Below are 16,222 nucleotides of genomic sequence, written 5' to 3' on the forward strand. Positions count from 1 at the left end.
TGGGCCTCTGGGAGGCACCCCGGTGGGCATCTGAGGTTGTACTGCAAGCAAGTGCAGCCAGGCTGGTTCCCTGGGAGAGGCTGGTAGACGGGTGCACTCATGTAAAACTGGCCCTGTCTCACGGACAAGATTGCCCTGCACTGTTCACGTCCAACAGTTCCTCTATGGCTAATGTCTCCTAGGGGAGCAAAGTGGGCCTTGGGGGATGGGCAGCCTGACCATGCCCCACTACAGATACTCCTGTACCAAAACCTCTAGGCTTTGCACTGGCTGGAATTCTACCCCACCACCTCTCTAAGCAGCTCTCCCTGATAGCAAAGTGTCGGTGGGGGTTGTGGGGTCTCCTGCTGCCAGGATTCCAGAGGTCTGTGGAGTAAGCAGGTCGCTCCTTACTTGTTCAATTCATCCCTTCCTCAGGAGCCACTGGGGGCCAGGGACGAGTCCTGGTGCACGGTAGCCCCATTCAAGGTTCCCAGCTTCCTCCCCTTTTGGCCCAGTGTCTGTGTCTTCCCTCTGTCCACTCTTAATGCCTTCCCTCCAAAGATCTGCTAGGAGTTTACCATCTTCCTAATGTTCCAGTGTCTCGGTAGCAGATGTTCCTCTGGGCTGCTTCTAGCCAGCTATCTTGCCTTTGGGATTTGCTCTAGAGCATTTCCTTCTCTCCTTAGAGAAACCCTGTACCTCATTCTTTCCTTGCCCTTAACCTCAGTCCTGGGCAACTACTGATCTACTTTTTGTCTGTATAGGTTTGCCTATTCTGGACATTTCATATGAAAGCTATTATATGATATATTGTCTTTTGTGACTGTTTTTTTCTCTTTGCATCATATTTTAAAGTTCATCCACATTGTAGTGGATGTATCAGTACTTCATTCTTTTTATTGATGAATAATTTATTGTATAGATGTACCACATTTGGTTTATCGGTTTATCAGTTGGTAGACTTTGGGGTTTTTTGGTGTTTGTGAATTATGAATGATTGTGTATGAGCAGTTGTGTAAACATTTTTGTGTGGACATTCACTTCTTTTAGGACATTCATTTCTAGGAGTGAAATTGCTGGATCATATAGTAATTCCATGTTTAACATTTCAAAGAACTACTAAACAGTTTTCCACCAGCAATATGTGAGGGTTCCCATTTCTCTGTATCCTCTCTAACACTTATTATTGTCCTTCTCTTCTGTTATATCTATCCTAGTAGGTGTGAGTTGGTATCTCACTGTACTTTTGATTTGTAGTATATTTTCCTGATGACTCATGATCTTCAGTATCTCTTCATGTGCTTGTTGCCCAGTTGTATAACTCTCATGGATAAAACATCTATGCATGTGCTTTGCCCATTTTTAAAATTGAGTTGTCTTTTTGTTATCAAATTGTTAAGTGTTTATATATAAATTTATACATAAAATATATATATTCTGGATACAAGTTCCTTATCATATAGTTGATTTGCAAGTATTTTCTCCCATTCTATAGACTGTTATCTTACTTGATTAATAGTATTGTTTATGGCACAACATTTTTAAATTAGTCACTTCTTTTTTTCTTATGTTGCTTGTGCTTTTGATGAATTATCTAATAATAATTGTTTATCTTAAGATCATGAAGATTTACTCCTATGTGTTCTTTTAAGAATTTTATAATTTTTAGCTCTTGATTTTAGGTCTGTGATCCATTTTGAGTTAATTTTTCTGTATGCTGTAAATAAGTGGTTCATCTTCATTCTTTTGAATATAGGTATCTAGTTGTCTCAGCATCATGTGTTGAAAAGACTATTCTTTCCTCATTGAATTTTCTTGGTACTCTTGTCAAAAATCAATTGACTATAAATTTGAGGGTTTATTTCTGAACTTTCAGTTCTGTTGCATTGTTCTGTATGTGTCAGTATTACAATGTCTTGATTCCTTTAACTTTTGTGGTAACTTTTGAAATTGGGAGGAGTGAGACCCTTATCTTTGTTCTTCTTTTTCAAGAAGGTGTTTTGCTACTGTGCGTCCCTTGCATTTCCATGTGAATTTTATGATTAACTTATTAATTTCTGCCAAGGAAAAGCCAAGTGGCATTTTGATAGGGAGTGTTATAAATTTGAGAAATATTACCATCTTACCAATCTTTACTCTTGATCCATAAACATGTTATGTCTTTCCATTTATTTTGATCATCTGTCATTTCTTTCATTTATCTTTTTAGTTTTCATTATACAATCCTATACTGTAAACATTTTATAACATTTGAACATTTGACTATGCTGACCTACTAAAATTATAATAGCAGTGACCTGAAGCCTAGAATTTTATTGCAATCACATTATGTCTGTAATAGCTACATTGTGTGTGTGTGTGTACGTTTTCATTGTTTTTTTCTTTAGGAACTTGACTATGAGGAACCTGACTATGAGAAATCTTCATCTCTTGTAACTGATGAGAAAGCGAAAGAAGATTTATTTGGGAGAGACCAGCAGGACCAGCAGGATATCCTTTCTGAAGATAAGAACAAACCTTTCAGCAGAGTTCAGGTAAAGCAACAAGAAATTAAATTAACTGTGATTTGGACTAGGTATTGCCAGTAATGTTGTACTGATTTAGGATTGTAGATTTAGCTTTTGTTAAGTTGGACAAAGATTATAATTTCACATTTTATTCTAGTAATTTGCTTCACTGCCATATCATTTTGAGATTATTTTAGGAATCTTTTGGAAAACCTAGAGTATTGCTACTAACTCACATTCTGTATTTGGTGTTTATGTTCACTTTTAGAAAGTAAAATTCAAAAATCCATTATTTGTTCTGATGGAAGAAGAACAACAAAAGCAGATACATTTTGAGGGCCTTCAGGATATTCTGCCAGAAGCTCAGGATTATCTTCCAGAAGCCCAAGGTGATTTGCTGGAAACCCAGGGTGATTTGACAGGAATCCAGAGTGTTGAGCCAGATACCCAGGCTGTTGAGCTGAAGGTTCAGATTACTGAGTCAGAAGGCCAGGCCACTGAGCCAGAAGGCCAGCCTATTAAGACAGAAACTCAGGGTATTATGCTGAAAGCCCAGAGTATTGAGCTAGAAGAAAGGAGTATTGTGTTGGAAACTCAGGATTTTCTACCCCCAAATCAGGCTTTTCTAACTAAAAACCAGGATGTTTTACTCAAAGACCACTGTGTTCTCCCTAAAGACCAGAATATTCTACTCAAATATCAGGACCAGGATTTCCTACCCAGAGACCAACATGTTCTCCCCAAAGACCAAGATATTCTACCTAAATATCAAGACCAGGATTTTCTACCTAAAGACCAGGATTTTATATGTAGAGACCAGCATGTTCTCCCTAAAGACTGGAATATTCTACCCAAACGTCAGGACCAGGATTTTCTACCCAGAGACCGAGGTTATCTTCCCAAAGACCAAAATATTCTACTCATATGTCAGGACCGGGATTTTCTCCCCAGAGACCTGCATGTTCTCTCCAGCGACCAGAATAATCTATCCAAATGTCAGGACCAAGATTTTCTACCAAAATATCAGGTAAAATAGAGTGGAAAGGAGACACAAGAAGAAGAAATAAGTTACTTAGGGTTTTGAGGAGGGATTTGTAAGGACTACAAGTATACCTTGGAGATATTGTGGGTTCAGTTCCAGGCCATTGCAATAAAGCAAATATTGGAATAAAGTAAGTCACACAAATTTCTTGGCTTCCCATTACGTATAAAAGTTATGTTTATATTATACTGTAGTCTATTAGTGTGCAATAGCATAATGCCTAAAAAAAATACATACCTTAATTTAAAAATACTTTATTGCTAAAAAAAAAAGCTTACGATTATCTGAGTCTTCGGCAAGCCATAATCTTTTTGCTGGTGAAGGGTCTTGGCTCAATGTTGATATCTGCTGACTAATCAGGGTGGTGTTTACTGATGTTTGGGGTGGCTGTGGAAGTTACTTAAGACAATAATGAAGTTTGCCACATCATTTGACTCTTTCTTTTATGAAATATTTCTCTGTAGCATGTGATAATGTTTGATAGCATTTGATCCACAGCAGAACTTCTTTCAGAATTGGAATCAATTCCCTCAAACCCTGCCACTACTTTATTAAGTAAGTCTGTGTAACATTCTAAACCCTTTGTTATCATTTTAACAATGTTCACAGTAGATTCCATCTTAAGAAAACACTTTCTTTCCTCATCATAAGAAGTAACTCCTCATCCATTTAAGTTTGAACATGAGGTTGCAGCAATTCGTTCACATCTTCAGGCTCCACTTCTAATTCTAGTTCTCTTGCTGTTTCTACTACATTACTATTACTTCCTTCACTGAAGTCTTGAATGCCTCAAAGTTCATGAGTTCAAATCAGCTTCTTCCAAACTCCTGTTAAAGTTGATATTTTGACTTCCTCCCATGATTCATAAATGTTCTTAATGGCATTAAGAATGGTGGACCCTTTCCAAAGGGTATCAACTTACGTTGTCCATATCTATCAGAGGAATCGCTGTCTATGACAGATAGGTCTTAAGAAATGTATTTTATAAAAAGCAAGACTTGAAAGTCAAAATTATTTCTTGATCCACAAACTACAGAATGGATGTTGTGTTAGCAGGCATGAAAAAACAACATTAATCTCCTTGTAGATCTTCATCAGAGCTCTTGGGTGACTAGGTGCATTGTCAATGAGCCGTTTAAAAGGCATCTTTTTTTTTTTTTTTTGGAACAGTTGGTTTCAACAGTAAGTGTAAAATATTCTATAAAACATGTAAACAGACGTATTGTCATCTTGGCTTTGTCATTCCCTTCACAAAGCACAAGAAAAGTAGATTTAGTACCATTCTTAAGGGCCCTAGGACTTTTGGAATGGTAAATGAGCATTGGCTTCAACTTAAAGTCACCAGCTGCATTAGCCAATAACAAGAGAGTCAGCCTGTCCTTTGAAACTTTGAAGCCAGACATTGATTTTTTCTCTCTAGCTGTGAAACTCCTAGTCATCTTTTTCCACTATAAGGCTGTTTTGTCCACACTGAAAATCTGTTGTCCAGTGTAGCCACCTTCATCAGTGATCTTAGCTATATCTTCTGGATAACTTGCTGCAGCCTCTCATCAGCACTTGTTGCTTCACCTTGTGCTTTCATGTTATAGAGACACCTTATTTCCTTAAACCTCATGAACCAACCTCTGCTAACTTCCAACTTTTCTTCTGTAGTTTTTTCACTTCTCTCAACCTTCATAATGTTGAAGAGAGTTAGGGCCTTGCTCTGGATCAGACTTTGACTTAAGGAGATGTTGTGGCTGGTTTGATCTATCCATACCGCTAAAACATTTTCCATATCAGCAATAAGGCTTTCTTACTTACCATGTATTCACTGGAGTAGATTTTAATTTCATTCAAGAACTTTTCCCTTGCATTCAAAACAAGGCTGTTTGGTACAAGAGGTCTAGCCTTTGGACTGTCTTGGCTTTCAACAGGCCTACTTCACGAAGCTTAATAATTTCTAGCTGTTGCTTTAAAGTGGGAGACGTGGTTCTTTCTTTCACTTGAACACTTAGAGGCCATTGTAGGGTTATTAATTGGCCTAGTTTCAATATTGTTCTGTCTCAGTGAATAGGGAGGCCTAAGGAGAGGTGGGGGGTGGCCAGGTGGCAGAACAGTGAGAACACACACAACATTTATCAGTTAGGTTTGCTGTCTTATATGAGTGTGGTTATGGTGCCCCAAAACAATTAGGATAGTAACATCAAAGATCACTGATCACAGATCACCATACCAGATACTATAATAATGGAAAAGTCTGAAATATTGTGAGAATTTCCAAAATGTGACACAGAGACATTACGTGAGCACATGCTATTGGAAAAGTGACGCCAGTGGATTGACTTGACATATGATTGCCACAGACCTTCAGTCTGTAAAAAACACAGTATCTGCAAAGCATAATAAAACCAGGTATGCTGTATATTGTACCTGATTTGGAGATCCATACTTGGAAAAAATAGTTTCTTGATTGGTTTCTCAAAACTCCAAATCTCTTACTGAGTGTTATAGTATTACCAGCAGCATATTACTCCAAATAAACAATTTGCTGTTTCTTTTCTTTTTCTATCTTTAGTTTTTTAAATCAACACTCTACCCAGATTTTATGAACAATTTAACTTTTTATTTTTAATCTTCTTCATTAGGAAAAAATTTCTGGCAACAAGGAAGAAGAAAGAGAGCAACAGGAATTAGATTACTTAGGGTTGTGGTTGGACTTTTGTGCAATGGAGTGTAGTTTTTTGTTTTATTCCATAAGGTGCTCAGTTATATTCTGATCTTAGTTAACTCCAGAATTCTCACTAAAACCTAAAGTCTTAACCTGTCATTCTTAACTGAACAATTGGTATGTTGTGTTTATTCTTTTTTAGAAAGCAGATCTGAAGCAGCCAACATCCATTTTGATAGATAGGAGAGGGAGAGAGGCGCTTCCTCTGGATGTCCATCAGGATCTTCTATGCAGGCATCATCAGGCCTCCATCAGAGGCAAGGTAGAAAAGAAAAAAGAGACCAACAGGAACTGAATTATTTAGAGTGTAGTTTGAAGTTTTCAAAGGTTGTTCTTAGGTAAACTTTGGAATTGACAGAAAGTATGGGTTTCTCTTTTATTCCATAATGTCTTAAATTATCCTGAAAAAAACTACCCTTTGGCCTTCAATGAAGCCTAGAATATTATTGCTATCATGTTAGCCTTACTAGACAATTTATAGTTTATGATTATTTTCTCTTTTAGAAAGTACACTTTAAGGAGCCATACTCTGATATGACAGATGAGAAAGGGAGAGAAGACTTGTCTCTGGCAGATTATCAGTGTTTGCCTCCCAAATCCCAGGACCAGGATGACATCAGAAACCAGGTAGAGCAGAATGAAAAAGATATAAACAGGAAGAAAGTACCCGGGTTTTATACATCCCAACAACTGGTAATTTAGAATGAGGGACTTTGGAGCTAACCTAAGAAAATAGTGGCTTTTTTTTTTTTTTTTTTTTTTTTTTTTTTGATGGAGTCTTGCTCTGTCGCCCAGGCTGGAGTGCAGTGGCATAATCTCGACTCATTGCAACCTCTGCCTCCTGGATTCAAACGATTCTCCTGCCTCAGCCTCCCAAGTAGCTGGGATTACAGGCACATGCCAGCATGACCGGCTAATTTTTGTTTTTTTAGTAGGGACAGGGTTTCGACATGTTGGTCAGGCGGGTCTCGAACTCCTGACCTCAGGTGATCTGTCTGCCTCTTCCTCCCAAAGTGCTGTGATTACAGGCGTGAGCCACTGTCCCTGGCCAGAATATAGTATTTTTTATTCCTTCCCACATTAGTGGGAAGATTATCCTAAGTCCTATTAGAACAGAGGAACTGCTCTTCAGGAGCATAGAGTGTTAAACCCTAAACAATTCAGTTTCTCCTGGTTTCCTCTTTTTTTAAATTTTTTTTTATTTTTCTCTTCTACTTTGTACTTCAGTGGTACAAAAGACCCTGGTCTAGGGAACTATATGAGTCAAAATCAGTTCTGTGCTTTCTGAGGCTGATGTATCATGTTCATATCTTATTCCAGAATCAGTTGACTATTTTAATTTAACAAGATAATTATTCAGCTCTTACCAAAGCCAATAGTATTGCTGCAAGTATATGCCCCTACATGAACAATGTAGGATCTAGAAGATACTTAGGATTTGGTGAGTTCATCAGACTGTTCTGTCCATGATGGGATTAAGAATTAAGGTCTACATAGTTGAGCTAAAAGTGTAACATCTCCCTCATATCAAAATATATCAGAATATTTTTACCTAGTTTCATTTCTCTGGAGTTTTCACTGATGCTTATGATATTATGATTAGCATTACACAATTTTTTTTCTATTGTTGTTTTTCCTTTAAAACATGTTTCTCAAGCAACCTGCATCTTTTATGAGAGAAGAGAGAGTGAGAGAAGAATTGCCTCTGGACTGTCATCAATATGTTGTACCTAAAATCCAGGACCAAGACTCTCCTAGAGAACAGGTAGAACCGAATACAGTAGGAGGACTGTGTACTTTCTAAAAGAGGAACAAGGCTAAATTATATAACATTGAGGCTGAAGCCTGTCAAACCAGCTTGTTTGTGGGATACATAGAATTAAGGCCTCCAGAATTAAGCTAAGAGTATAATGTTTTTGGTTATTTCAAAATGTGCCAGAGTAATCTGGAATTTGCTTTAAAATACTCCAGGAGAAACGTTGGAGAAGAGATAGATTAAAAAGCAAAATGTTGCTAATTGTTGAATCTGTGTAATTGTTGAATCTTGAGATTCATTATACTTTTTTTTTCCTACTTTGAGGCATGTTTGGAAATTTTTATGTTGAAAAACACACACACACACACACACACAGAGCTTTAACTGTGTTCTGTTATCCTCATCTAGTGTCATTACTCTGGGATTGTCACTGAAGTCTATAATATTGTCACTAGCCCATCATTTCTGCTTAGACAATCAGTTTTGTATTTTGTTGTTCCTTTAGAACAAGCATTTCAAACCACCCTCATCTTTTGAGAAATGGGAGATTGCAAGAGGAAATACTCCTGGAGTGCCATCGGTATGTTTCACACAATATTCAAGATCTAGTCTCTCCTAGAGAAGTAGAGCAGAATATATTGAGTAAGTAGCAGAGTGTAAATTGCTTTTTTTTTGGCTGAAGATTGACAGGGCAGTGTAACTGCTTCAGGAATTTAGCATTAAGGTCAGTAATAATGGGCAAAGAATATAACATTCTTTTGTTCTGTGATGTATCACACCATTCTGACCTATTGAAACTACTTCACTCGTCTTCACTGAAGCTTTTACTATTGTCACAGGAAGGATGATCCTGCTTGAATAATTTATGTTCAGTGTTTATGTTGTCTTTTAGCACAGGAACTATGAGCAGACCTCACATGATATGACAGATGAGAGATGGAGAAAGGAGTTACTTCCCGAGCGCCATGGATATATTTTACATGAAATCCGAGATCCAGGCTCTGCCAGAGAGCAGGTAGAGCAGGGTATATTAAAGAGTAAGCAGCAGAAAGCAAATTAGTTAGAGTTGGAGTTGGGCTTATCATAGATTCATTACCAAAAAAGATCATGATGATCGTGTTATTTGTTTTTAATATTAGCAATAGTATTATTAATATTATGAATAACAGCTTACATTGATTGAACACTTACCACAGCCAAAATGGTTTTAGAATTTTATATGAAGTATCTTGATTTTCATAATAACCATAGAAGATAGATACTGTTATTATCATTGGTTTATAGATGACATTTAAGATTGCTTTGCAGGTAGAGTTAAGATCCAGAACGGTGACAAGAAGTATAATGTCTACTTTTATGCCATAATATATCAGACTATTCTGACTTACTTAGATTACTTCAGGGCTATCATTGAAGCCTACAGTATTATCACTACTGTGATACCACTGCTCACACAATTTGGGAAGTGTTTTTGTATCTTTTAGAACTTAGACTTTAGGCAGCAGCCATCTGTTTGGTCGGTCAGCTGAAAGATGGCCAGAGGATTTGCTTCTGGGTGGCCATTACCACCTTTCACCCACGCACCAGAGAGATACTTCCGGCAGACGACAGGTAGAGCACACCATAGGGTATGAGCAGTGGAATTTAAACAAGATTGTAGGTACCTACTAAACTGGGAGTGGTCAGGCTGATCAAGAAGCACATTCCTGTTTTATTTCATACAGTGCAAAATGTGTCCTGAGATTATTATCCTAATCCTAAGATTATTTGAGGTCTCTCATTGAAACCTAGGGTATTTTGGGGAGCATTTATTGCCCATTTGAAAAACTATAATTTTATATGTATTTTTATAAAAGGCATATTTCTGATGGCCATTGTCCTTTACAGTGTGAGAGGGGAAGAAATGAGCCGTTCTGAGGGCGGGGATTATGAGGATCTTCCACCCCATGGCCAGGGCTAGATCGCCATCAGTAAGCTGGTAGAGCATAAGGCAGGAGCATCAAGAAATAAACTAATCAGGTTTGGGCTGGAGCTTGTTAGGTTCCTCTTGCCTAAGGTTTGGGGGCATTGAGTTAAGATCTGTAGTTTTTCAAGAAAATGTTACAATGTCCTGGCCTACTAAGATTTTTCTGTGGCTTAACTGAAGTTTGGTTTTTATCACTGAAATTTTACCCCTTTCTGCATAATTTTTATTTTCCAGTTTTATGTTTTGAAAAACAAAGGCTTACGGCAACCAGCAGTGTTAGGCTGTATGAAAGAGCCTGGAGGGACATTTTCTCTCGGCCTCTTTACGAGAGCAGAATTCTAAGGAGGCGAAGAAGCAGAAAAGAGAGTTTGGGCTGAGGTTTTCAGGACTGAACTGCAACTCTTGGTGATTTGTAGTTTGGGTCTATAAGGTTGGCCTAAGGGTATGCTGCTGTGTTTTAGTCTACATTGTCATTTATACATCCTGAGCCCTGCCAGGCTCTTTCCTACCTCCGGTCTTTTGCATGTGTTTTTTCCTCTTGTCTGGGTAGTCTTCCCTTTTTCCTTCATAAAGTCGGTCCCTTCTTATCCTTCAGGTTTCAGCTTAAATGTCACCTCCTTGGAAAAGACCGTCCTTACCACCTTATCAAAAATAGATCTCCTCTTTTCTGTTTTTCTTTATCCTTGCATTCTGTTTGTTTCCTTTTCAGTGCAAAACAATTTGTAGTTAGTTACTAGTTTACTTGTTTTCTTATTGTCTAGAGATTTCCCACTAGCCCATAAGCGTTGTGAGAGAGGTACCATACCTGTTTTATTTACCATTATATGAACAGCACTTGGCACAGTGGCTGGTACCTAGTAGTCACTCGGTAGATATGTTTTGAACGGATTAGCCAATCAATCAAACATCTATTGAGCACCTTTTAGGTTTTAGCCATCGTTTAAATACTAAATATCAAAGATACAGTTGTGAGCAAGACACAACACTCAAATTTCAGGCAATCTAAAGAAGAGAGACTGATACATAAACATAATTATGAAGCAGCGTAATTAGCAATAGAGGACATATAGGGCATTCACAAAGCACACAAGAGGGGTACTTACTCCAGACTATTCAGTTCAGGTTACAGCTTTGGTGGTCTGAGTCTCTTGTCCTTCTGCTGTTACTGTCCCTGGAAATTTTCAACCCTGGAATAGCCTTTTCTCCTTTTTTTTTTTTGAGACAGAGTCTCACTTTATCACCTAGGCTGGAGTGCAGTTGTGCAATCTCAGCTCACTGCAACCTCTGCCTCCTAGGCTCAAGTGATTCTTGTGTCTCGGTCTCCTGAGTAGCTGGGACTACAGGCATGTCCTACCATACCTGGCTAATTTTTGTATTTTTAGTAGAGATGGGATTTCGTCGTGTTTGCCATGCTGGTCTCAAACTCCTGACCTCAGGTGACCCTTCCTTCTGAGCCTTCCAAAGGTGCTGGGATTACAGGTGTAAGCCACTGCGCCTGGCCATCTTTTCTCCTTTTACGCTGCCAAATAATCTAGCCTTTTTGAACAAAACACTTTAATAGTATAGATTTATACCATATTCATACTTAGGGTTTCCAGTCACAGCTAGGTTCCCAGGGCTGCTTAGTATTTTTTCTTGCCTATTCCCTACCACCTTGCTCTCCAGTGCTCTACACTGACTATTCTAAATCTTAAACACTCCTTAAACTTCTTGCTGCACCCGCATATTCTCAACTTTCATACAGAAAATAAAAGCTATCACACAATAACTGCCTTAACCATTTACTTTCTTTTTGTTGCTGTTATTACTTATTCTTACTATCTCGGAGGAAAAGTTTTCTCTTCAAGCCCCACCTGCTATATTCTCTGCTCTTCAAAGTTAATCACTGTCAAGAGTTGTATGCATCCTTTGAGTCCTCTTTATAAGCATTTATACACATGTAAATGTAGACACATTAAAAAATTGTGATAAAATATACATATAAAATTTCCCATTTTAATCCTTTTTAAGTATACAGTTCAGTGGTGTTAGGTACACTCACATTGTTGTGCAACCATCACCACAATCCATCTCCAGAGTTTTTTTCCATCTTGTAAAACTGAGACCGTATACACGTTAAACAGTAATTTCTCAGTCTCTTCTCCCCATGTCCCTGGCAACCATATTCTACTTTCTGTCTTCATGAATTTGATTACTCTCGGTACCTCATGTAAGTGAAATCATACAGTATTTGTCCTTTTATGCCTGCCTTATTTCACTTAGCATAATGCTATGGCATATTATAGGAGTTACTTCCTTTTTAAGGCTGAATAGCATTCCACTGAATGTATATACTACGTTTTGTTTACCCATATATCCATTGACTCTTCACAATCCGTTTTCTTTGTTCTAGACCTTCCTATACAGTATGAATCCTGTTGTGTAAGGTTCCTTTTACTCAGCATAATGTTTCTGAGATTCATTCATGTTGCTGCATCAATAATGTGTTCTTTGCATTGCTGTGTAGCATTCCATTATTTGAATATATCACAGTTTGTTTATTCAATCTCCTATTGATGGACATCTGGGTTGTTTCCTGTTTGTAGCTATTTGGTACTGGGAATGGGGTGCTGCTACAACAAATATTGAAAAAATGTGGAAATGGCTAAAAAAATGGGTAATGGATAGAGGTGAAGAATTTTGAGGCCCCTGACAGAGAAAGCCTTTATCATTTTTTAAATTATTGTTGTATTTTGAAACAGACTCTCACTCAGTTGCCCAGGCTGGATTGCAGTGGCATAATCATTGAAGCGCAAATGGGTGGCTCAAGTGATCCTTCTGCCTCCGCCTCCTAATTAGCTAGGACTACAGGTTGTGCTACCCATGCTTGGCTAATGTTTATATTTTTGTGGAGACGGGGTCTTGCTGTGTTGCCTACTCTGGTCTTGAGCTCCTGGCCTCAAGTGATCCTCCTGCCTGAGGAGGCTGAGGAGGATCCCAAAGTGTTAGGATTGCAGGTGTGAGCCACTGCTCCTGGCCGTCATTTTAGAGAATATCTTCATTTTTAGAAGCAAAATATTGGTGGAAATGTGTACATTAAAGATACTGCCAGCTGGGCATGGTGGCTCATGCCTATAATCCCAGCACTTTGGGAGGCCGAGGTGAACGGATCACTTGAGACCAGGAGTTTGAGACCAGACTGGCCAACATGGTGAAGCCCTGTCTACTAAAAATATAAAAGTTAGCCAGGCATGGTGGCATGCACCTATAATCACAGCTGCAAGGGTGGCTGAGGCACAAGAATCACTTGAACCCAGGAGGCAGAGGTTGCAGTGAGCCAAGATCGCACCACCGCACTCCAGCCAGGGCGACAAGAGCAAAACCCTGTCTCAAAAATAAATAAATAAATAAATAAATAAATAAATAAATAAATAAATAAAATAAAAAATAAATAAAAATACTGCCAGTGAAGCTCAAGGAAATGAGGAACATGTTATTGGAAACTGGGGGAAAGGTAATGCTTGTTATTTAGTGGTAGGAAGCTTAGCTAAATTGTGTCCTACAGTTGTATGGAAGGCATAACTTGCAAGCAATGAACTTGGAAATTTAGCTGAGATTTGCAAGCAAAATGCTAAAGGTACAGTGTGGTTTCTTCTTGTTATTCCCCAGAGAGGCTGCCAAGGTCTGTCTGGAATCCCTCTCTCCATGTCGTGTACTAGAAATTATTGAGGCGGTAAGCTGGGACAATTGTAGTGCTGACCACATTTGTTTCCTGTCTATGAGAAATAATTATCCTGTGCTTCCTTATAGCCAGTGTTTAAAAACCATTGTCTTATAGATTTTTGTTTGTTTTTTGTTTCTTCAGTCTTCAGGAGGAAGGTAAATTCTGTTCTATTATTGTACTGTGGCTTCAAGCAGAAGTCTCTTTATTTGAATATTACTTAATTTCATTCTAATTGACCTATTATCTTTTTGGCTCTATCTCTTCATATTATCTTATAATGGTTGCTCTGAGGATTACAGTATACATACTAAACCTTTCACAGTCTACTTTGAGTTAATAGTTTACCACATTAAGTAAATGTAGAAGCTTTATAATCAGACAGGTCATTTTACCCTTTCCCCTTTATGTTAAAATTGTCATAGGTGTTCCATCTGCCTACACTGAAAACTCCGTTTTTTTTTTTTGCCTTCAATAATCATACATGTTTTTGTGAAAAACTTGAGAGAGTCTCTACCTTTTTTTTTTTTTGAGACAGAGTCTCTGTTGCCTAGGCGGGAGTGCAGTAGTGTGATCTCGGCTCAGCAACCTCTGCCTCCCGGGTTCAAGCTATTCTCCTGCCTCAGCCTCCTGAGTACCTGGGATAATAGGTGCATGCCACCATGCCTGGCTAATTTTTGAATTTTTAGTAGAGATGGGGTTTCGCCATGTTAGTCAGGCTGGTCTCGAACTCCTGCCTGGTGATCCACCCGCCTCCGCCTCTCAAAGTGCTGGGATTACAGGTGTGAACCACTGCGCCCGGCCGAGAGTCTCTACTTACTGACTCTTTTTGTTGCTTGTCTTTCATTCCTGAAGTTTCAAATTCCTCCCTGGTATCATTTTCCAGCTAACTTTCTTTACCTTTTCTTGTGGTGCAGGTCTTGTAGCAATGCATTTGCTTAATTTTCTTTCATCTGAGAATATCTCTTTTGTCATCAGTCCTAAAATTTATTTTTACTGGATATGGATTTCTGGATTGACAGTTCTTTTCTTTCAGCACATTAAAAATACTGTTCCACTGTCTTCTGGTTTCCAGTCTTTGATAGCAAATTTATAATTATTTGAGTCATTGTTCTTCTATATGTAATATGTCTATTTCTTCTGGCTACTTTCAAAACTCTTGTTATTTTTTGGTTTCCAGCAGTTTAATTATGATGTGTCTAGGCTTAATGTTTTTTAGTTTATCCCATCTCAGGTATGATGAACATTTTCAATCTGTAAATCTGTATCTTTGACCAAATTTGGGAAGTTTTTTGCCATTATGTCTTCAAATGTTTTTTATGTACCAATTATTTTCTCCTTTCCTTCTGCAACTCCATTGACACAAATGTTAGACCTTTTGATATTGTCCCACAGATGCATCATCGACATGCTGTTCGGTTTTTTTCCAGTCTTGTTTTTTCTCTTTGTTCTTCACATTGGATCATTTATATTGATCCAGTAGATTCAAGTTCGCTGACTTTTTTTTCATTCTTCTATTGAGTCTATCCTGTGAAATTTTGATTTCACGTATTGTATTTTTCTGTCTCTAAAATTTGGATCTGTATTTTTAAATAATTTTTATTTTTGTGCTGAGAACTTCTGTATTTTCTTTCACTTCAATTGGGTTTGCCTTTTCCTCATAGATATAGTATTAATCACTGCTTTAAAGGTTTTGTCTGTTAATTCAACATCTGGGTCACCCTGGAGTTGGGATCTGTTTATTATCTTCACCCCTCAAAGTTGGTCACATCTTCCTGCTTTTTTCTATGTCAACTAACTTTAAGTTGTATCCTAGACTTTTTTTTTTTTGAGGTGGAGTCTTGCTCTGTCATCCAGGCTGGAGTGCAGTGGCGTGATCTCGGCTCACTGCAACCTCTGCTTCCTGAGTTCAAGTGATTCTCGTGTTTCAGCCTCCCTAGTAGCTGGCATTACAGGCGTGTGCTACCACTCCTGGCTAATTTTTTTATTTTTTATTTTTAGTGGAGACAGGGTTTTGCCATGTTGGCCAGGCTGGTCTTGAACTCCTGACCTCAAGTAATCCACCTGCCTTGCCCTCCCAAAGTGCTGGGATTACAGGCATGAGACACCATGTTAGCCACCAGGCTAACATTTTTAATATTGTATTTTGAGACTCTGGTTTCTGTTAAAATCCTCTGAAGAATATTGTCTCTTTTGTTGTTTATTCTAGCAGGCAGTCAGCCTGGTTAAATTCCAACTGTAAGTGATCTCTCCTGTGCACAGTGGCTCCAATGTTTAGTTAGTTTTCAAAGCTTTTAATATATTCCTATAGGTCTGTCCCATGCACGCACAGTTCAGGGGTGATTCTGAGATATGTGCGAGTTCACACACAGAATTAAGGGGTCCACTTTCTAGCTCACTTCTCTCTAGGTTACCCCCTACGCTCTCCAGATCCCAGGAGCTACATTTCCTAGAAGTCTTAGTTACAATCAATGAGAGCAAGAGAGAGAGCCCAAAGTGTGCTTCATCGTTGGCGCGTACTGGGAGTCCAGTTTTCTTTATTGAAAACAGAAAGTAATT

At 38.4% G+C, this 16,222-nt stretch overlaps 1 protein-coding gene across 5 annotated transcripts in view; it reads left to right on the forward strand.

Annotated features, from left to right (window-relative positions):
* CCDC15 (coiled-coil domain containing 15) overlaps positions 1 to 16,222 on the forward strand; it is a 98,775-nt gene that overhangs the window by 32,659 nt on the left and 49,894 nt on the right. For 2 of the 5 annotated variants that reach the window (XM_065529182.2, XM_074015546.1), the window contains 5 exons: positions 2,370 to 2,516; positions 2,758 to 3,516; positions 6,746 to 6,868; positions 7,899 to 8,006; positions 8,503 to 8,577. In XM_065529182.2, the coding sequence (XP_065385254.1) occupies positions 2,370 to 2,516; positions 2,758 to 3,516; positions 6,746 to 6,868; positions 7,899 to 8,006; positions 8,503 to 8,577 (1,212 nt within the window). Of the gene's footprint in view, positions 1 to 2,369; positions 2,517 to 2,757; positions 3,517 to 6,383; positions 6,504 to 6,745; positions 6,869 to 7,898; positions 8,007 to 8,502; positions 8,578 to 8,889; positions 9,013 to 16,222 lie in introns of all 5 variants that reach the window. The other 3 variants (XM_045370802.3, XM_065529181.2, XM_065529180.2) reach the window with 3 other exon arrangements.

The sequence above is a fragment of the Macaca fascicularis genome, chromosome 14 (assembly GCF_037993035.2).
Source record: "Macaca fascicularis isolate 582-1 chromosome 14, T2T-MFA8v1.1".
Lineage (NCBI taxonomy): Eukaryota > Metazoa > Chordata > Mammalia > Primates > Cercopithecidae > Macaca > Macaca fascicularis.